Source organism: Pleurodeles waltl, chromosome 3_1 (genome assembly GCF_031143425.1).
Source record: "Pleurodeles waltl isolate 20211129_DDA chromosome 3_1, aPleWal1.hap1.20221129, whole genome shotgun sequence".
Lineage (NCBI taxonomy): Eukaryota > Metazoa > Chordata > Amphibia > Caudata > Salamandridae > Pleurodeles > Pleurodeles waltl.
Genome location: NC_090440.1, coordinates 1,785,443,672 through 1,785,465,451, shown reverse-complemented (window position 1 = coordinate 1,785,465,451; position 21,780 = coordinate 1,785,443,672). Strand labels below are relative to the sequence as shown.

The following is a 21,780-nucleotide window of genomic DNA, read 5'->3' as shown; positions in this document are numbered from 1 at the left end:
ATGACATCCGAGGACGCTGAAGAATGTCTGCCTTATAACAGGAAGAAAAAGGTACACAAATTCAGGTAGTTGAAGAAATATCAATGGTTCTATAATGGATCGCACAAAGGAGGACCTGAATCCAACCAGAAACTCTGACCTCCACCCCCCAATTAGGTGTAATGAAAAAGTGCACCAAAACTATCATAGAATTTCATTACAAATAATTCTTCACAGACACAGTGTGTACTAAAAGTGAGCATGCCCTTTCACCATTCACCTCAAACTAACAAAACACTGTTGTCTCAATTATTCTTTTAAACAGCGATCCATGCAGTAAAGTAGCTATACAGCTCACATGCCCTGCGGCTTCAAGGAACACTACCATGCTGCAACGAACACTCCCAAAAGTCTGTTAAGTCAAAGCACAAATATAAGGAACAAGAAAAAGCAATAACATGTTCAAACTGAGGGAACCACAAACCTACCTGCAGCAAACAGAAATGTGAGCAAGATAAATACAAAAACTCTCCACTAACAGAACATATTGCATTATTCCCGACAAAAAAACAAAGAATTAGTAGCAACCTAAATCCTACCTGGTTTGGAAAGCTGGAAGACAGAGATATTGACTGTCTTGATCAAACAAAAGAACACTGGGGCCATTACAGGCATTATAGTTTGAATTACACAGATTATAAATCTGAATGCCCCTTTAACATCCTCGATAGGGAACTATAATTAGGCTCTTGAGAAACGTTTCCCCCATGTTAACTTGAATGACATCATAGGCATAGAATATTCCCCACCTGAAGGGCCTGAAACACAGGTAAAATGTGTAAATTGCATGGGCAGATTACTCCCAATGTACTAATTATTGGTGACAAAAACAATGCTAGAACAATATCTACGAATGACCTTGATCTCGGATATAAACTAACAATTCCCCCCCCCCCCAAAAAAAAATACTCCGATTACTCACTATATTGGCTGAAAACAACCTCAACGATCTTCAAATAAGTCTCCCAAAAAATAAGATGTTGTTTCCACCTACTAAAGGTTAACTTTACATGAAAAATAAATGGCTCCAAAATTGACAGGGTAGATTATTACAATTACCCAGGCATGATAATAGATATTAAACAACAAAGTAAAGGCCAATCTTTGACTTCTAAGAGCCAGAGGGTGAAGGGAGGCCTGAAACGCTTCCTCCAACTGCAAGGCCGTTGATCTATTTCAGAAGCAATAATCACATTCTCAAGCAAACTACATCCAATCATGACTTATGGCATGTCAGTAATTAATGGATCCCGTGAATCAACTCAACAACACAGACAACAGTTGTAACTAAGCCTTCCGGCAATTTTAGTCACCAATGAAAAAAGGTTTCTTGACATAGGATACTGCATGGGCCCGATATCCATCAGAAACTCTTAAAACATGGCTATTTAGTTGCTGGAAATAGCCTAAAAACAACACCTTCCTTTCTTGGCATAAAAAGTTAAATTCGCCCATAGATCGATAAATACATCAAAAAAGTTGGGAGTCACTTGTGCACCTGACGTATGCAAAATGAATAAAGCTACAAGGTAAAACTACGAGGCAATGGTTATTTGTATTTGATCTGCTTAAATTAAGCTTGAATTAATGATCACCTTATTTAGCATCTTCTTTGGAGTCACAAATTGAGTGTTTTCTTTGTTACCGACTTCTATACATCTATTTCTTAGAATTCGAGAGCTGTCGTAGAAGGGTTGCTGGACAAAACAATTTATGCCACCTCTGTGCCGTTAACGTAGAGACCATCAACCATCTAATCTGTCTCTGTCTGGTACTGCTGGATCTCAGAAATCATCTAATTAACTAATTTTTAATGAAGAAGCATGCAAGACAAGTCGATCAGCTGTTGCACTAGGCTTCTCTGAAAGCTCTGGATGACAACCAGAGAAAGTCTCTCATTAGATTTGGAATTCAGTAGTGAGTCAGTAGGAACTTGTACAATCAGACTCTCCTGTCTTGACTATTCTCAATGTCCCCTAATAATTACCAAAGATCAATGTAAATATGCAACAAAAGTGAAACAATTATATTGATAAGCCTATTCTTTTTTTTACCCCTTTGTTAATCTTGCAATTATTTAGGCTGCAGCTTTAAGTAGATACAACACAATACCTATTTATTGTTGATAAGAACATAATTGTATTTATTGTTTTCTGATTTTAATCAAACACAGTAAAATCCAATACACCACACAAAGGCTGGCCAAATAACAGAAAAACGTGTTCAAAGACATAGGTAATACCCAGAGTTGAGCAAAGATCATCTGTTTAAAGGATCTTGTGTTGACCATTTTGTTTTACAACAATACAATACAATAGTTACTTATTTATTTTCAAGATATGAAGAGCCACCATGGCCTAAAGCTGAGGGTAAATGGAAAGTTCTCTATGGACAGAGATGCTCACTTTAAGGAAGCTAACAGTGGCTATTACGGCATGTTAGGCATGGCTGCCCTTTAAGCATAATTCAGTGGAGCTGAACCATGTCATCTACGATGGGTTTCACTCAATCATTAGAAGCTGGTGAAGCTGCACTTGCATGGGAGGACTGGCCCTATGCTAATTGGGTCGTGCTCCTTCCAAACCAAACTCTGAACTTCAGGCTGTACATACTAAGCTTTTGGTAAAGTGGCATCCATCCCAAATTAATAACATTACTTTGTTTTCTGGGGAAGTTCTAGTAGATGTGCTTTAGTGTCACTGAAAGATGTCTACAGCCCGTGGTTGGGCCCTGAAGAGGAATGTCCATCGAACATTCTACTGGAGCTGCCGGGTGGTAATGACAGGTGAGCGATTCTCATAGAACTGGCTGCTCAGCACCATTCTAGCCTGGTTGTGCGCAACTTGTCAGCAGTAAAAGTTTCTACCGAAAGATACGGACACAGCCCATTTTAGTTTGTCATTTTTATTTACAATAGTGAATATAATGTTCTACTTGCTGCATCTTTGTAAAAAAAAAATTATAATATCAGTAAACGTTCTACTATTTGACATTTAACGAGGGTAGTAATATAATAAGCCATTGTGCATTTAAACAATATCCTTTCACATGCATAAGGTTTACTTATCCTTGGATACTTTTTACTTTTATGCCAATGCTGTATAACTCACAATGCAGTTCAACTGAGTAATATCAATAGTTTTTATATCTATACTTTTGTACTTTGAGATACAGAGACGAACAATTTGATTGCTGATTAGCATTCATAATTTTGCAAAATGATGCAAATTACATCAGCACCTATCCTTAACCAATAAGCAATGAGCTAGTAAAGCAGATCCACATAAATGTGTCACGTTGACAGAGCACCTTTTCCCAAGGTTTCTGCATAAAAGACCCACATGCAAATTCTTATGATGGTTTAAGTGGATTGGAGTAGCCCTGGGTGGTCCTATTTGAAAAGTCTTTATCACATATTCCATTGTGTTTACAATCAATGGCTCACTTTAATTCATTTTTGTATATCACATTTTCCGAATCTTGAGCATCATATTTAAGCAACACTGTATAAATAATGTCGGTTCTTACCCATGTATGCTGCCCAGTGTAGAGCTCTTCTGTCCTTTTTGTCGAAAGCACAGATGTTGCCCCCTTTAGCTAAGAGTAGATTAACCATCTAAGGAATAAAAAAGTAATATTTATCAAGTCGAACTTCTTCATGGGTCTTTTTACAGAAAGTGATTATTTACATAACACTTTAATATATCAGTGTTTACGCTCAACCATAAGAACCAGTTGAAAATGTAATGGGTTTGCAGTATTGGCTCCCCCATCCCTCGTATGGTGCCACTTGTAGAAGCCAGACCATCCTACATTCCCACATTTTTAACAATAACATCTTCACCCCCACATATGGGGAGGCATGCTGACCATCAGAGTAATGATCTAAAAAACATGAATATGTCATTTGCGTTGTGTAGGCCCCTGCTTAGATAAATTTGGCTAGACGGATGGTGTCATTTGTGCCCAGGGTCACTCACCACATGGAAATCCTACCAGCCCCTGGTTATTTTGAAAATCTAAAAACCCAGGGCAATCCAGGGAAGTGCAACAAGAGTGGATTGCATTACCATTTTACCTATAATGGCCTGAAAACATTAAACTGTTACTAAAACAGTATTTCTGCAAATTTACTCTGCACAAAACACCAGCGTCAGCGCCGGGGCAGCCAATCTTGGGTATCAGCGTACTTTATAAAATACAGTCAATCAACAAAACAACAAAATGTATGGCCAAAGGCAAAAATCCTACCATCCAGCGTTCCTATATTCTCCTCATAAAATACTACTTTATGTAGGTAGGAATAAAGGCCCTTTCTTTACACAAATGTACCTATAGTGATTTCTGGAGTTATTGGTCCAGGAACAATACTCATCCCAGAGATTTCTGAAAAATCTCTGACAAATTCATGTCCAGGAGCATGGATCACACCACTTTTCTATACTCAATGTGCCAGGAACACACGAAACTGTGACTATTTCCTCACACTAGCATGTCATATAACACAAATAAGTACTATCAGTGCCAAATGTGCTACCACATCATGCACTTATATATTTCTCCCGATTAGAAATATATCTGATATGCTGATGTGTTGATCCATATCAATCGCCAGCTGCCGGATTAACTTGAAGACAGCAACTTTCTTCTCCTCCCAGTACAGTTTTTGCCCTCATCACAGCATAGCACCTGCCCTGCTTGTGGTTTCAGAAGAACTTAGAGGGATCCTTGATCAAGATAGCTCTGCAGCCATCATCCTACTCGATTTGAGTGCTGCCTTTCACACAGTGTTCCATAACATCCTCTTAGACAGAATCCTTGACTGTGAGATCAACAGTAAGGTTCTGGAATGACTTGGTTCCTTCTTAAAGGACTACTTTTTAAGTCTATGAGAATCTCTTCTAGTCTACCACTTTTCAAGTGGCTTGTGGGGAACCTGCAGGGGCCTTCACTAAGCCCAACCCTTTTCAACATCTATGTATGCCCTCTAGCTGATATTGTGGAATCTTTTGGCTTTACCCTGATTTCCCATGTTGATGCCACACAGCTGGTCATCTCACTATCTCCAGACCAGGGCAACAACGGAGGGAAGCTAAGGAAATGTCTCTCCTCCGATGCAGACTGGATAAGTGACAGTTGCATCAAGTTGAACAGGGGAAAGGCAGAAGTGATACTAGTGGGTAACAACCTGCAGTTCAGGATCCAGCCTGGTGGCCCTACCCTCTTGGCCCCTTTTCCCAGTCCAACAGTGAAGAACCTTGGGATCTGGTTTGATGATAAGTCATCTTTGGAAACCTATACTAGAAAGCTATCCACTGGCTGCTTCGGTCTGCTTTGGATCCTCAGGAAAATGTTATGGACCCTTCCACCCTCCACCCAAGAAAACCATGGTTCAGTCTAATATTACTTCACACCTGCCCTACCATAATGTTTTTCTGGGTGTTTCACAGTCATCGTTAAGACAACTACAGGTTAATCAAAATTTGTCTGAACGCCTATTACTACGCATTCCTAAACATTAATCCACTACTGTCCATCATGCCGGTCTCTGCTGGCTGCCCATTGGAAAGAACATTAAGTTCAAGGCCCTTTGTTTTTCCTTTCACTCCTTTTTCTATATGGGTCCTATCTTTTGAGACATCTTATTAAACCCTACACCCGTAAAGGAGCTATTACGTCTTTCACCTGAAGATTTTTCTTGATGTCTAGGATCATAAAATCCAGACAGAGACTGGCTTTGAAACTTTGGGATTCCCTGAGAGAGACAACGTGGTAGCACATTGAGAATAAACCCTGGAAGGAACTTTTTTGATGTTAGGGATAGCTATCAGCAGATACTCTACTAGTTAAAAGATGAAACAGTCAAGATTACGTATTTGAAATCATTATTGTGTTTGAAGCAAATCAATTAAAAGCCTAACTGCCTCTCTCCGCATAACAATTAAAATGACAGGAACGCGTTTACTTAAATGAATTCCATCAAATCGATATTATCAACAATGGTATTCCATGTCCGTAGTTAAAACTTAAACAATCTATACCATTTGTTTTTTGTTGAATACAAATGCTGATCACGTGGTAATTAATTCTTAATAGTTCAATGCCCCACAAAAGTCAAAAAGTAAATGTGGGCGTTGATCAGTAAAAATAACTTAATTTGCGATTACTTCAACCAGTTCCAAACTCAAAATTTTTGAATCAGAAACCCTAATGCTAAGCAATTCGCATTAATATTTTTTTACAGGCCAGTTTTAAAATACTGCCATATTTTTAAAACGCAAAGTACTGATTGCATTTCAACTGTGTATCTTCTAATTGTTGCAAATTATACTGAGAAGGTGCCAGAGATGAATCATTAACAGTCTAAATACACAACTGTATCATGCCTATCAATAGAAAACCATGACTAGAATGTATCCTATTTCTTTGATACATACTATTCTAAAACGTTAATTCTTTCCGTCGAAAAGGGCACTACTTGTCTTCATTTAAGAGTTGAACACAATCCATCATTATTACCGATTATTTTGAAAATAAAACGTCATAGTCATACACAAATATCTCTTAATTGAATTATAAAAACACATTGTTAATATAATCAGTTTTCTAAAAACATGTCAGCATTATTTTTATAAAAGCCCTTTGTCCAATTACAACGTTATGCAGGACCAAGTGTGTGACTGCCTCCATATTAAAGGAGAGATAAAATGGTGATTCAGACATCCTTCTCCACCTAAGCATGGAGGGGGAAACAACTGCATAACCTGTTAATAAACTTAAGAGCACAGAAGCTGATCTACATGTTCAGAGGTCCACTTTTAGTGGCACAGGTTAAATGTTTTGCGTGTGCATTCCTTGTTACAGAAAAAAACAACATGGGTACCAGTCACAACAGATACGTCACCAGAAGGTGGCACTCATAAAACTGCCGGTCAGGTCACAAGGATCTGTTGTCATGGGAACGTAATCAAATCTAACACAAGTCAACAGATTTCCTGTAGGACCTTTCTTCAAGTCACCAAGAGCAGCATCATTTATGACACTTGTGCTTCATGATGGTACGAGATTTTTAGATGAAAATCAATAAGAGTTAGTCGATCGAACTCAGCTCAGATTAAACTCATATCAGGGATTCTGTCAGGCACTACCGTAGGGCACACATGACTCAGCTAATCACCCCTGTACCAGCCATCCTGTCATTGGCCTTATATTAAATTCTAGTTACTGACACTATAACAGTCTTTGCTGTCTCATGTAGATAATGCATCGACTGAGTTAACAGAAATGTTGAAGTAGACATACGAAGCCCCAGCAGTTTGTGTGAAAATGAGTTTTCCTTGCACATTTAGTGAAACTGGATTGGCAAAACTCCATAGGTCGTTACCATACATTTCAAGATCTACTGTTCTCACCATGGACTGTAGAGGCATAACTCCTGAATGGCTAGCACAATTCAAATCGCTACTGACATTCAGGCCACAAGTATGCATCTTTCAACTATGCAATCTTTCCAATTCAGTTTGTCAATGATTACTATTCCCAGGTAACTGTAAATGTAATCCTTTCCATCATTATACCTTACATTTTCATTATTTTTTATTCAAAGAGAGGGGACTTTTTATTATGCAGTTTATCCTTAGATCTCACATGTTCTTAGATTAACTCATGATTCTACTGTGTCTGTCTTGATGTACGTCTCAGGTACCAGATACTATAACCACTTCTCGAACACAGTACTCAGTATGAGCCACCAGATCTTTGCCAAAGTCAATAATGGAGAAGGAATTAAAGAACACCAGGTCATCCTAAATTTGGTTTTAAAGATTGGGACAATTACTGACTTTTCAGAGAATGAGAGAGGGTGCACAATTCAAATCGCTACTGACATTCAGGCCACAGGTATGCATCTTTCAACTATGCAATCTGACTTTTCAGAGAATGAGAGAGGGTGCCAGTTACCACAAAAGCCTTCAGTTACTGAGTTAATAGAGAAGCTCACAAATCATCCACCTCTTTTAGACGTATCTGAGGTAGCACTATCAGGTCCTGCAGCTTAAAGTAACCTGCATGCTTCGAACGGCTGAAGGGCTGCAAACCACTCTGTCCTCAATCTACAAGTTAGTACAAGTTAGTGGTGCCTGCCCCTCAAACAACCAATACTAACGGGCACATTTAGAGATATTTGTCGCCTCTCTCAAGTCATCTTCCCTCACAGGCGATGCATCTGAAATTAATATTCTTGTCACTAAGTAATCTACCTAATGATCTGCTTGTTCCACATGAACTGCACTTGCTACTGTAAATGACTGCCCAATAACAGGCCAACAGGTAGGTGGTACCATGCACACTGTGCATGATGTACCTTGTGCTCCAAGACCAGTGTGTTACCTCAACATGGCCATTCAAAGCTGCGTGGTGCAAGGCCGTCCGTCCACCACGATCCGAGACATTGACACTGCTTAGCAGGGGAATGATAATGTCAGCGCACTTCATAGTATTGTTTGCGGCTGCCACATGCAGTGGTGTCTGCCAATTCTTGTCCCGAGCATTGACATCAGCTGAATGTTTTATCAGCACTTGTACTGCTTCCTGCAACACAATAACAGATACTTTAGGACCTGATATTACAAACAGGGCATAACATTGATTAAAGTCTATAGGGATCAACCGTACCTCAGGTCTACCAATGCATACATTATTGTTCAGACTGAAATCTTTATGCAAAGTTCTATCAACAGAAAAGCACAGGCTGTAGCACTGGAATCCACTTCACTATGTTCTAAAATGGCAACAGCAAGGTCGTGTTTATATTGCAAAGTAACTAATCTCAAACATCAAAAATATGTGAAAAGTGTGTAAACATTCTTCTGTCATGGTACATGTAGCATTTTGGGTATGTGTCAGTCAATTTAAAGATATAACTTTAAGGTATTTTCCTGCCCAGTAAAATATTGGGCTATGTGAACCTGGCCTCTGTGCAGATATTTTACTTTGTACTGAGCTACCTTCATGCTAAGTACTGCCTAGCAATAGATACTTTGTTAAATGCAGCAATAATGATTTGTATTTCATGCTGCCAGATTGCATCACCCTCAACATTCATTTTAATTATCCAATGTTCGAAAGCAGAGGCATGGAAATGTGCATTAGTCATCCCATACATCAATGTCTCATCTCACCATTTGTTGTCTGTTTTACGAAAAATGAGTGTGTCTCTCTGGGAAGCAAATCACCAAGCTGTGCGGTTTAGGCAACTATGCACACTCTAATAAGGCGAGTGGGATATTCTATAAACAGTTTTCGAATACAATATGAATGACTCAAACCTTCATATTTCTAAGGGTGATAAAACGAGTAGCATTGGATGGGGCAATAGTAGCGCCTGTGGCAAACCCAATAAAGCGCTGTCCATTGTGCTGTTGATGTTAGTCATGTCTACACAACATAAATCCTCTTTACTATTTGACATACCACGTGGCTGTGCAGTGTGCCTAGTGCGCATCCATGCTGTATGGGAATTTCCTTTTCTGTAAGCTGCTCTTCTATAGGCACTGGCTGTACAGGAAATAAGGAGCTCTTACAAACCTCTAAAGGTTCATCCTGGTGGGTTAGGACAGACTGTTCGCCTGCTCTGAGTGCTTCTTGGTTTATTGTATGTTTTTCAGTAGTGTTCGGTGAAATGTGCTCCACTACCAAGGTGGGAATGCCTGCGCAACAAAAATACTAATAATAAATAAAATATAAAAGTGCTCACAGCATGGCTGTGTTCCTTCCGTTTTCTGGAATTGTGCCTGCTTGCTGCAGTGACATTATGGAATGTGTTCAGCGAGTTCCTCAACGCCGTGAAGCCTTCAGTGCGCAAAGTGCGTGTTTCTGAAGTTCTTAAGGCGAAATAGGCCATCAGAGTTGCTACCATTGTGAATCGTCACCTAGTCCATAAATCACACCTGCGTCACGGTACTGACAGTGGTTTAATTTGACAAGATCCTAGGCATTAATGTACAGGAACACCATGCCTGCGACTGTGAACCGGACAAACGGCATGGTTCAAGCCTTGACTCCAGTGAAGACACGTTGGCCACACAGCTGACTGTCCATCCAGCAGGTGCTACTTTCATTGCTAAATTACACAAACAATAACACAAAATGCACTGAATAAAGATATAATGAGTAGCAAAAGCCGATAGGACAGGGTCCTAACTTGGTCTCTCCCATCAACCTCTGCTTACAATGTGACTAGGAAGGAAGGATGAGAACCACCAGGCCAGATGCAGCCTCACAAGTTGTAAACGAGAACCCAACAGCCAATGGTATCCAACGCCACCAAGAGCCCTAGAAGAACAAACACCCCTCCGGCCCATCAAGCACACACAGGGCGCCCTCCAACACCTGGAGAATGGCTCGTTTGTGCTGCAGTGTATGACCAAAGTCATGTCTAGCTGTTAACAGTCCTGGTTAATGGAGTGATTAAAGAAAGGTGGGTGAGCAGGGCAGTAGAGTGCTAACTACTCACTATGGCAGAATAAGCATTGGTTTCATTACTAATTGTGTAACATACCCGAGCTTTCAGCAGGCTGCAAAGAAGCCTCGTATTAGTGAGATGATTATTACGCGAACCCACGTGCCAAAGAGAAATGTTTCGTCACAGAAACTGTATATGAGAGATCATCAAAATGTTGTCCAGTAGATATCAGGCATCGATCCATGCCATGTACCCGTGCCCCCTCTACTTATTTGCATGTGTCCTCAGAAAGGTCTGAGGGCCTTGGGAAGCATCCCAAGCACTCGAGGTTTTCAGGTTAACAGTGTTAAAACAAAACATTCATCTTATTTTCAGAGCGTGCTCATTTCCCACTTGTCTGTAATGTGCACTGCCAACACCTCGCTCTGGGGGTACGGCATAGGCACCGTGGCCTCACGTGGCTCCACAAAAGGTTTCAGTATAATTGGTATTTAGGCATCAATTCGGGTACATGGACCTGAAATGGGTGCAGGGGCAAAAATGTTCAATTAATGGCAATCAATAGATGGCCAGTTCATATTAAAATCTGGGTCAACGAGCCAAATTGACTTACTGCCAATATATCGCTAGATTCTTGACCTCTCATGTTTTAAAATGGCAACTTAAATTAAGTGTTGCGTTAATCTGTCCAGCTATTTTTGATTTCTAACTACCCAAAAATCAATTTCCAGATTGGAATAGGAAAACGTATTTTGCAACTCCAACCCTCGTCCAATCATTACATATTTATATCCTCAGTGTGCCCACAGTTTCCCTACGACAGAAAGAAATGGGGCGCGTTTTTTGCGTTAATCTGTCCAGCTATTTTTGATTTCTAACTACCCAAAAATCAATTTCCAGATTGGAATAGGAAAACGTATTTTGCAACTCCAACCCTCGTCCAATCATTACATATTTATATCCTCAGTGTGCCCACAGTTTCCCTACGACAGAAAGAAATGGGGCGCGTTTGCCACCAGGTTCTATGGCCGCTGCTTCTCCATCTGCATGAGCATTCTAAAAACAAGTCAAATACACAAAAAACATACAGGGAAACGCAGAATAGACTTCATCGTGCACAGAGTAGTTCAGGTCCCTGGGAAGATGTAAATGTGGACCCGTGGACCAATGGAATAAACTGGGGCACAACGGGAGGCTGCATCTCAAAAGAATAAAAGGTTGTACTCGGCCTGGATTTCAAACTGCGTCACTTATTTACAGTCCTCTCCGTGGCCTCCACAGCGCGCCGCGCTGTCCTCTTGGCGCACTTTCTACTCGTGACACAGCACTAGAAGTGAGTGTGTTTGTGTGCGAAACCACAAGCATTCACTCACCTCGCTCCCGGAGGCAGTGGCTCGGTGAAGCGGAGTCAGCCACATATTGTCTTTGGCATTAACGCGAGCTCCTGCAAAAACAAACACAATATATTATATACTATCGCACAGAAATGATCATACCACGCACCCCTTTTGCCAAAATACGGTTCAGACGAAAGCAGCCTGGCGGGATGCTGCACCTTTAATAGAAACAATGCGTCACTGTGCCTGAATTCTTCGAGGGAATCACAGCGGTGCTGTCAAAATGCAGTTTAATTTCTGGCACAGCACTGCGACGCCCCCTCCAGGGAGTGCCGAGTGTTCCTGGGCAGGGAGGGGGGTTGCCAGAGTACAAGAGGAAGCAGCAGAGGCTGTTTTCAAATGTACAGTGGGTGGGAAAAGGTACTGCAGGGCCCGGCACAGCTGCTTCCAGTTAACAAAACTCCCAGACTGTCCAGGTCACAGAATGCTAACCGTGTGGTACAAGTATATCAAATGGAGTGTTTGAAGTCAATTAAATCCGAGATTATAAGAACATGTATAAGTCTCAGGGCACATTGAACAACAAATCCCGACCTCCCTTTCATATATGCACTGACAAAGCCTACAGGCCCAGTTTACATTTGGTGTAAATTCCTTGACGTAAGCCCTAATAACTGATTCTGAAATTACCTAATTTAATGCAGAGGTCTCAAGGTAAGACTGTCAGGTGGTTTCGTGTGAGGCATGGCACCTTCAGTCAGCCCTGACTTTTTGGCCAACAGCATGTTGCATTCTCATATATGTCCACTGTTTTCATAAAATTGCAGAATTGTCTCAAAATCCTATCATGCAACATTTTGGTGGCTGGAAGGCTTGAGCTGGCTAAGGTTGCGCTTTGAGTTTGACGTACTGATCTGCTTAGCACTGACATACATGTAATATGTGAATATCTCACTGTCCCATGGTTTTTAGCTCGGGTATAGCAGCGCACAGGTGCTGCATTTCTGATGTGGTGGTATGTATCTGGGCTTTTAACCACACCCATCACTTTCACTTGTTTGAGGGCTTGCTCAAAAATCCTATATTTTCGTTGGCAAATGCTTTACGTTTCTCCCTCCTTGGTTTTGTTTTGTTACCGCCTTGGCCATCGACCCTGTTACAAGGATAATTGCACTTTTGGCAATAACTTTGACTGAGAGTGAACTTCTTTTTCCTTTTGAGTCTCTCTTTCGGGCTCACCCTCTTGGCAGTTGCAGCGCTTTGCAGGCTCACTATTGTCAACTGTTTTATTTTTTTTATTTTCAGTTTAAGTGGCAAGAAAAGTCCAGTTAGGAATTTACAATGCTGATAGCTCTACCTTGAGCAAACGCATGACCCATTGCATTGCAAATGTTTGTTTCCTTTGCATTTGAACATATACAGAAGTAAAAACATGGCAAATAGTGCCAAAGATCGCGGAAGAGGATTAAATATGAGGCAGGAAAAATAAACCTGCACAGCCATCTAAATGTGTCCATCATGCGGTCAGTCTCATAGTCTACCAGTTTAATAAGACTGTTTTTCCTATCCCTCACATCCCAGCTCACCAAACCTTCCTACGTTTCTAAGGGCATCCACTAGTCTGATGCTCAGCATTCTTGTTATCAATCAATCAGTCAGTAAATTTGTAGAGCGCTTCTTGTTACCATTCAGGGTAACTAGGCGGTGGCAGGGTCCAGTTGATTAGCCAAACAGCCACATCTTCAGGGACTATGGTATAGATTGGGGGGTTTGGAGATGAAAGGGTAGCTCATTCCATGTCTTCGCTGCTAGGTAGGAGTGACCTCCGCATCTGCTATGTCGGATGGGGGAGTGAAGGTTAGTAAAAGGAAAGTGGAGCGGAAGTGTTTGGTGGGCTGATGGAAGTTCAGGCAGTGGTTAAAGTAGGCAGGTCCAGTTTGTAGAGTCTTGTATGATAAGATCAGGAGCTTTAACTGGTATCTTTTATGTATTTGGGCCAGTGGAGTTCCCCGAGGTAGGGGGTGATGAGGGTTCATCTAGGGAGATCCAGGACGAGTGACTGCAGCATTCTGTAGGGCCTGTAGTCGGAGGTGAGCTGCGATCCCTGTGTGGAGAGCTTTGCCATTGTCCAGTTGGCTGGAGATGAGGGCCACGGTGATGGGTTTGTCTTGAGCTTTGGGGTAGCCAGTTGATAAAGATGCACTTTGTCCTTTATGCAGACCCATAACAAGGGCCCCATATTTTTCCAAACTCTGGTAATATAATGATAAGCAATCAGCGAGGAGTCTGTGATGGGTACTTTTTAACAGTTCTTTACCATTAAACATGAAATGGGCACTTACCCAATTCTGACACCCCTACATCTTTTGAAATATGCAACAATGAGACGTTCTAAGCCCTTTTTGGATAGATTTCAAGTAGTGGAGGTCATCAAGACCATTTTCTGATTCTTGTCCCAGAACTGATAACTTCAGCATAGGAAGAGTTGCAGTTGTTTTATAAAACTCCCCTTATGAACCACCACATAGCAGTGACCCAGTAAATGGTGATAAAGAGGCCAGTGAACCCAGTGACACTGGGTCTTCCTTCAGCTGTTGTAACTAGTACTACTTTGAACAGAGCAATCCACATTGGTGGCGCCGCATCCCTAACTTACAAAGATTTACTTAACACTCTTCCCTACTGAGCGATTAGTGTTGTTGTTGTATAGGCCAGTGCTACTGCTCCAACAGAATGCAGAGAGCTGGCAGATATAAATATAGCTTCCCCCAGAGAATGGTGAACTTTATTTATGGGTTTGGACTATAGCAGCCTGAGTCCCAGTGGTGCATTCAGTGCACTCTTTCCATTCAACAACAGGGGTCAGGCTCTACTGACCGATGAGTGTCTCCCACTGAAATTATCTGCCTGGCTTATCTGTTGGTATGTCCCTGGTTTCGGTGCAACATCCCCAGTGCTTTAGTTATGCAGGTGGTGGGCACTAGCACTCTTTCTTATGGAGATAGAAAATTATTTTGCAAAAGTAATTTGTGGTACAACCTGTGTACTAATATGACCCCCGCCAAATTGTAAATTTACAGGGGGTTGCAAAGTCACCTCTCTGAAGAAGTTCTCAATTTGAAAGCCCCTGTAAAGGACTAAGCAGGAAGCAATGGAGTTTATAAAAGACAGCAGATCTCTGATCCTGCATTACATTCTCAAGCTGGATTTTTTTTTTTTTAAAGCAGCCCGTGTCCATCAAACTGACCGGTGCTTGAAAACACGTTTCCCATTCAAAAAGGGTTGCAAAAGTCCTTTTAGGGCTTGGAAAGTACATTTTAACTTTCTAAAGGGCTTTTGTACACAAACACCCTTTTTTGTTCACAATCCTGTGATTTTTGTCAATCATAGGGTTTACAATTGCAAAAAGGCTTTATCTACCAGGTCTTCAATTCTTCCAATTCATCTCTAATATGTCAGGTTTGTTGCAGTTGAGCTTATGGTGAAAGAATGATTACTCCAGTAATACCAGTCAGTATAAATACAGCACTTAATCATTCAATATCAGCTTCCTTTTGGATGTCTATAACTTCAGGGAAATTAATGCTCTAAAGATATATTCCCTGTGATCCCAATTGTGGGTCTGCAGAGATTTGTCCCACACAACACTAGAAAAACTGTCACTCATTCCCTAGTCACCAGCAAACTGGACTATGGGAACTCCCTCTATGCTTGGATCACCAAGCAACTTTTCTAGAAGTCTGCAAACCATCAACAACTTAAAAAGAACAGATGATGGACGGAATGCTGAACAAATCAAACATTTACCCCCAATAACAGATCTGAGATTAATCCTTCATTTTTTTTGTTCACCGCGACACCCCAGTTTGGACCCAGACTGATATGCAAATCAATCTTAACCCTGCTCCCCATGGAAACAGTCCAGCCCGAACTGCCAGGCCAGGTCCTCCCTGGACCTGAAACAAGCATCCTGGGACCGGTTTCAGGGTATCACCCTTTTATCAGCCAGGCTAGCTTGAATTCATTGGCAAAGTGAACATGGGACCCACATATGGGCATATCTTTCCCGCTTAGGGCAGAAGCAAAAAGAACAGATGATGGATGGAATGCTGAACAAATCAAACATCCCCCTCTTTCCCGTCACAGATCTGGGTTTAATCCATTGTGTTTTTTGCTCACCATGCCACCCAGTTTGGACTCAGCCATATGCAAATCAGTCTTTACCCTCTACTCTCTCTCACTTGCCAGTCCCAAATGAAAAACAAAACTTTTATGGCCTCTTTACGTTATAATACTTTGAGTCCCTATGTTAGTGGCTGGAAAGCAAAAGAGCTGGTTGGGGATAGCTACTAAGCAGCAGAACTGGAACATGTTCATAACCTAGCAGAACTGGAACATGTTCGTAACCTGGCAGCACAGCTAACAGATGTGAGCACCGAGTGGCTTAAACGAACATCAATCCATGGCATGGCTGATCTTTCCAATTAGCATAATGGACTAGAACAAGTAGCATAACTGACCAGCGTCAATGGCATAATTGGGCTGCACAACATAGCTCAGCCACCCTGAGACACAATTCAACAGCACCCAAATACTGACTGAAATGGCATCAACATTTGCACTCAGAAAAATATACTGATAGCACCCAGGCAAATGTTGGTATTAATTACAAATGCATTTATATATTATGCTACAAGAAGTATGTTGCAATTGTACCAATTGTACATTGTTTATTAGCACTGGGACATAATGCATCCAGCACACGTTTGTCTATGGAATACAAATGTGTAACCATTGTTTCAATTTAGTTTACAATAGGAAGACATGTTTACCTGCTTCAAAAGAAGAACAATATATCAGGTAGCTTAATCGATTTAAACTATAAGTAAAACTATCCTAAAACGATCCTAAAATATGTGGTTGTTTAGCTAATACCTTTGGAAAAACCTGTCAATACATTTGGAAAAACCTGTCAATACATTTGGAAAAGCCCCTATCCTCAACCACTTTCAGTGACTTGAAAGTTTTGAAACTTTGTCAATCACGTCTTAGCCCAGAAGAGTATTTACCTCTCTTATAATGCTATTAGCTGTTTGGTGTGTAGTTCTGCCTCGAATCAGATTTGCATTGAGCTGCATTAGGGGGTAATTTCCAGCTACTGCCCTGTCTGCTCCTGCCGGCTTCCTCCTGGGTGTCTCGCTCTGTTCCTTTCCTCTCTCCTTCCTATGTACGATCCACGTTTCTCCGCCCGCCACCCTCTTGTATCTGCCTCTCACCCATACTTCATTCCCCTTTGGCTCCTTGTTCCATTCAATTGTCACCTTCAACAGCCATTCTAGGGTATCTCAGTTACACCCCTTGCACTCCCCCCTTCTGCCGTCTCACATCAACCTCCCACGCCGTGTACCCCGTGCACCCCTTGTCCTGCCGCACACTCCTCCCTCAAACAAAAGGCGTGCTATACTGAAAGCTTGTCTGCCTTCAATACTACCCTCCCAAAGTGAAGGTGCAAAAACACGGATTATATTCTTTCCTTTCTTTCTATGTCATGGAAATGGAAGAAAAAATAAAGAGAACGCTCCCTGGCTAGTGAACCTTATTTGGAATAGAAATGAAAACAGGACTGTACCAAAGAAAAGGGAGCCTTTAATCCAATGCTACTTTGGAGTGCACGCGTTAACACATTAAACCCAGATCGATTGGATTTACCAATGCTTATTTTCAAAATGCCTCGAGGCTGCGAACATTTTCCACATCCCTTCCCAAAAGTGAGAACATTAAAGAAATAAGTTAGAACGGTAAAAGCATGGTTCGGATGTCAGGCCTGCTTCTTATGGCTCACTTTCCGTGGGACTGTGCAATTTAACAAATATCTATCAAAGCTGAAATTGCAAAAAGTGCCCACATTTAAAGAAGTTAAAAGTGTACCACCCCCTGCAGGACATACCTGACAGAATGAGGAGCTCGATGATCTCGGCATCTCCCAGAAAGGCGGCGGCGTGGAGGGGAGTGCGCTTCTCGGAATCCTGCACAACAAGACACCGGATCACATTGAAAACAGTGTACTGCTTGAAGTAATTAACAGGGGTCAAGGTGTCCAAAATAAATATTGTTTCAACTACCTTAAACACTATTTGCACCGTAAATGGCTATAAACAGGTCAGCAAACAAAACAAGGTGTAATTCGATTGATTTGAGCAAAGGAGTAAAAGAAATGCTCTAGGCCAGTGGTGGCTCGCCCTTACGGCATCAAGGATCCACCCTTCATGTTTCTGCTTCTGCCCCTTTTTCTATATACCAGTAGTGAATAATCGTTTATAATTTACTACTTGTGTAATTAAAAAATGGCGACCCTTTGCTGCGGCCAGAGGCGCTACATTTGTCTGATGGCTGGTGCGGGAGTATATAGGCGCTGTACCAGCCATCAGGCAGATTATCAAGGGCTGGAGAAGACCAAGGTCCGGCCTCAGGGGCGCTACAGCATCACTTGTACAGGTATCCCTGGGCCCATGAGGCTTCATCCCTGCAGTGCCCAGGGCTATCGTCAATCACTAGGTCATCTCACCCTTTCCCATCTCATCTCGGGGTGGAGTGGAGTCAGGAGCCTCACTGACCCTACCCTGTAAAATGATGAGAAAGCAAGAAACTGAAAGTTGCAGCCTATGCATCACTGAGCAGACTCCTGCTTCCACTTTCCTGCATTAATGCATTAATGGAAGAGAACAGTAATCACCTACGGCCCACTGTCTGCAACTCGAGGAGTGTCGTTTCTATTTAACTCACCAGTGATGGTGACTAAGTAAATTTCAAGCAGTTCTCCCAAAATGAAACATAAAAATGGAAGAGAACAGTAATCACCCATGGCCCACTGTCTGCAACTCGAGAAGTCTCGTTTCTATTTAACACGTCTTTCCCCATTTAATCCCCTGTGTCACTGACCTCAAAGGCCCCCTGTTCAACGAATGGGCGGAGGAGGTTGCAAGAAGCAGGGATCCTATTCTATGAATGATCAGAAAGCATCAACAAAGTAGAGATCCCCCCCCCCCCCCACCCCACAATTACTCTTCCCCTTGCATAGCTCAGGAGACAAACCAGAAACACAACGATTAAGTGAACTGATTCCACAGGCACGTGCCACTTGGAAACCCCTTCATGTGCACCTGTGTGGTCCTATTTTGCATGAAAGAAGTGGCATGGTCCTTAAATGCAACGTTCAGGGAGGCAGGATGGTGCACTGACGCACGAGCCTTCCTTTTTTCACCCTCATTTGAAATCAACTTGAATCTTAGAGCAGCATGGCTACCCCTGCCCTTAGTAGGAAATGCAGCTGCTGATACTGTTGTTACATGATGCCTCCTAACGTAAATTGTACCTAAATAGCCAATTGGTCGCTTTCTACCAAGAAGCCTCACCACTAGTGGAAGATCTCCTTGCCTTTGGAAACCAAAGTTCAGAAAAGGGGGGCTTTAATTAGAGATAAACAGCAATGGACTTTGACCGAAAATAAATGCATGCAACTCTCTTGGGAGAAAACTTTCTGGGTTGAGAGCAGGCTAGTGTTTGATCTGCTCTTGCTCCAGTGAGTAGAGCTGAAGCTAGCAGCCCGGCTATACCACTCGTCTATGCTCACCAGAGGACTTTTTCTGTCTAAAAGTCCTACTGATACAACCCTCCCAGGAATTCCTAAGAGGGAAGCCCTGCCTGTCCACTGTGAACTTGAATCCAATTTTTTTTATAAATGCTGCTTTAATACTTATTTTTACTGGATTCACAAAATGTTCTCTAGTTCTTCTCCACTTGATAATATTTTTCCAAATGGAGAAGATCCTCTCCTTACAGCGCCATGAAGTATGTGAACGTTTCAAAACCTATCAGGCCCAATTTACACACCAGCCTTCGAAGACATGAGGTTTATATGCATAAATTGGGTGTAAAACAGCATAGAAAAATGGTTTTTGAATAACTGCCAAGCGGCTATTTATTATCATCCCAATGGGCACCACATCTGCAAACCCCTCTGTTCAGACCCCCAATGCTTAATTTTGTGATGTAAAGCCTGTCATACGGGGGGGGGGGGGTACTGCTGTTGGAAATCTACAGCAATATAAATCCACAAATCCTGATTTTGTAAACTTAGTGTACAATGTATTGTTAATGTAGTATCTTTCATACCCCTTGCAAGACCTAAAGTGTTTTCCATTTCCAAAATGTACATAGTGCTTCATGCTCCATGCAAGATCATAAAGTGCTCTAGTTTGTACTGGGTTTCCACACACCTTTGACAGTGCATGATTGAAGGAGCGATACTTGTGGTATGACCTATACAGGACATGTTAGGTGAGGTGCATGAGGTTAGACAATGTGCTGGGCAAACAGCTCGTTGAGTGTCACTAACACCTAAGCATGGGCGTCCTACAGTGTGGAAGAAAATACACTTAGGAGCAAAACACCCAGTTCCGTTGTCCATCAGAGTTCTGCTTCAAGAGTTGATCAATTTCACACGAGGAAAAATATGGACACATTCGCTATTGAATACATTTAGGGCCATATGTACAAACACTTTTTCCCATAGACACAGAATGGGGAAAAACCTTTGCTACATCTGGCCCTTAATGCCTACCAAGGGCTATAATTATGTGTGAACCCCCGGCATTTAACTGAATGTGTACTTCTAGATGAACGGTACAGCACAATATTCTACATAACAGCACTAGGTGACTCACCAAAGCATTCACATCTTCAGTTTTGTAGATTAGCATCCGAATCTCCTCTGTGTCTCCATTGAAAATTGCTTGAATCAGCGGTGGCTGCCGATAAATAAAAAGAATGGATTTTAATTCATGATTATTTTTTTAATTAAATGCTATTCTTTCTAATTAAACACACACCTGAATGGCAAAACATACCCTTTCAATTCATGTTTAATGAATGAAGGACCAGGACTAGTTGTAGCAAATGTTTTTTTTTTAAAACATTAACTGAGCTTTTTGCAAACACTGTTTAAATCCACTGTCACAAATATCACAGAGCAATTATGTGCTCTTCAATAGAAATTATAAAAAGTCAGAAGAGGGTTAAGCTGTTGACATGTTGATTAAAATAGAAGCTGAAGATTTGTATTCTGAAATATTTACAAGGTCACATCTTTTTAAACAAGAAAATCCTATAAAGCGTGTATGTGCTTAGTTTAAAGAGTAAACACCGGATATACTAACTCAAATATACAAAACATAAAAAATAGAACCTATCGTTTCATTCTCCTGGGACAAGCTTGTGTTCACTTATTTCAAGTGGATATTGCTTACAGTTTATAGATTAACTTCAAAGAACATTGTTCTTTCACAACACTATCACAGCCCCCAGCTTTTGTAAATGGTGTGCATTAAACCTATCATTTTGGTCATAAATTAGTTTGTAATACACATTTGTGCCAACTAAACGGGCAGTTGTAAAGCTTCGGTGTAAGCTCAAACAACAGAATTCTTAGTTGCACATACAGTAGGAAGCACAAGAACTAGGATGCAGGCCTTGTCCTCCAAATTCCTTTTCAATCCTCACCTACAGCCAGCTTTAACTGCCTTTGAGCATTCTTTGGTCATAACTGGATGGCTTTATTGTCCATCGCTGTTCCTTGCTCCTCATTCAGTTGCTTTCCTTCCATTTCAATTTGGCCTATTTCAGGGGCACTGCTTCTTTTTATCCTTCCACTGCTTACACCAGGCAATATTTTTAGGTCGAGTCTACAAGACAGCGCCTGCCCAGTCTTCTAATGAGAGGTATATTGTGGTAATCAAGAACAGAGAAGCTAGGAGCCCGCCTATTGCTTACAGTTTCCCGAATTTCCTTTGTCTCTCTCTTGCCTGCTTCTTATTCGTGTTCCAGCTTGTCAATCTCGTGTTTGTCCCTCCCATGAAACTTTGCCTTTTTATAATCTCGCTGACT

The 21,780-nt window shown here is 41.5% G+C and overlaps 1 protein-coding gene across 11 annotated transcripts in view; it reads right to left on the bottom strand.

Annotated features, from left to right (window-relative positions):
* Nucleotides 1-21,780, bottom strand: part of ANKRD44 (ankyrin repeat domain 44) — a 618,040-nt gene that overhangs the window by 360,201 nt on the left and 236,059 nt on the right. For all 11 annotated transcript variants that reach the window (XM_069225839.1, XM_069225843.1, XM_069225840.1 and 8 more), the window contains 5 exons: nt 20,562-20,645; nt 17,786-17,864; nt 11,875-11,945; nt 8,428-8,628; nt 3,568-3,655 (listed from right to left, as the gene is read on the bottom strand). In XM_069225839.1, the coding sequence (XP_069081940.1) occupies nt 3,568-3,655; nt 8,428-8,628; nt 11,875-11,945; nt 17,786-17,864; nt 20,562-20,645 (523 nt within the window). The remainder of the gene's footprint in view (nt 1-3,567; nt 3,656-8,427; nt 8,629-11,874; nt 11,946-17,785; nt 17,865-20,561; nt 20,646-21,780) is intronic.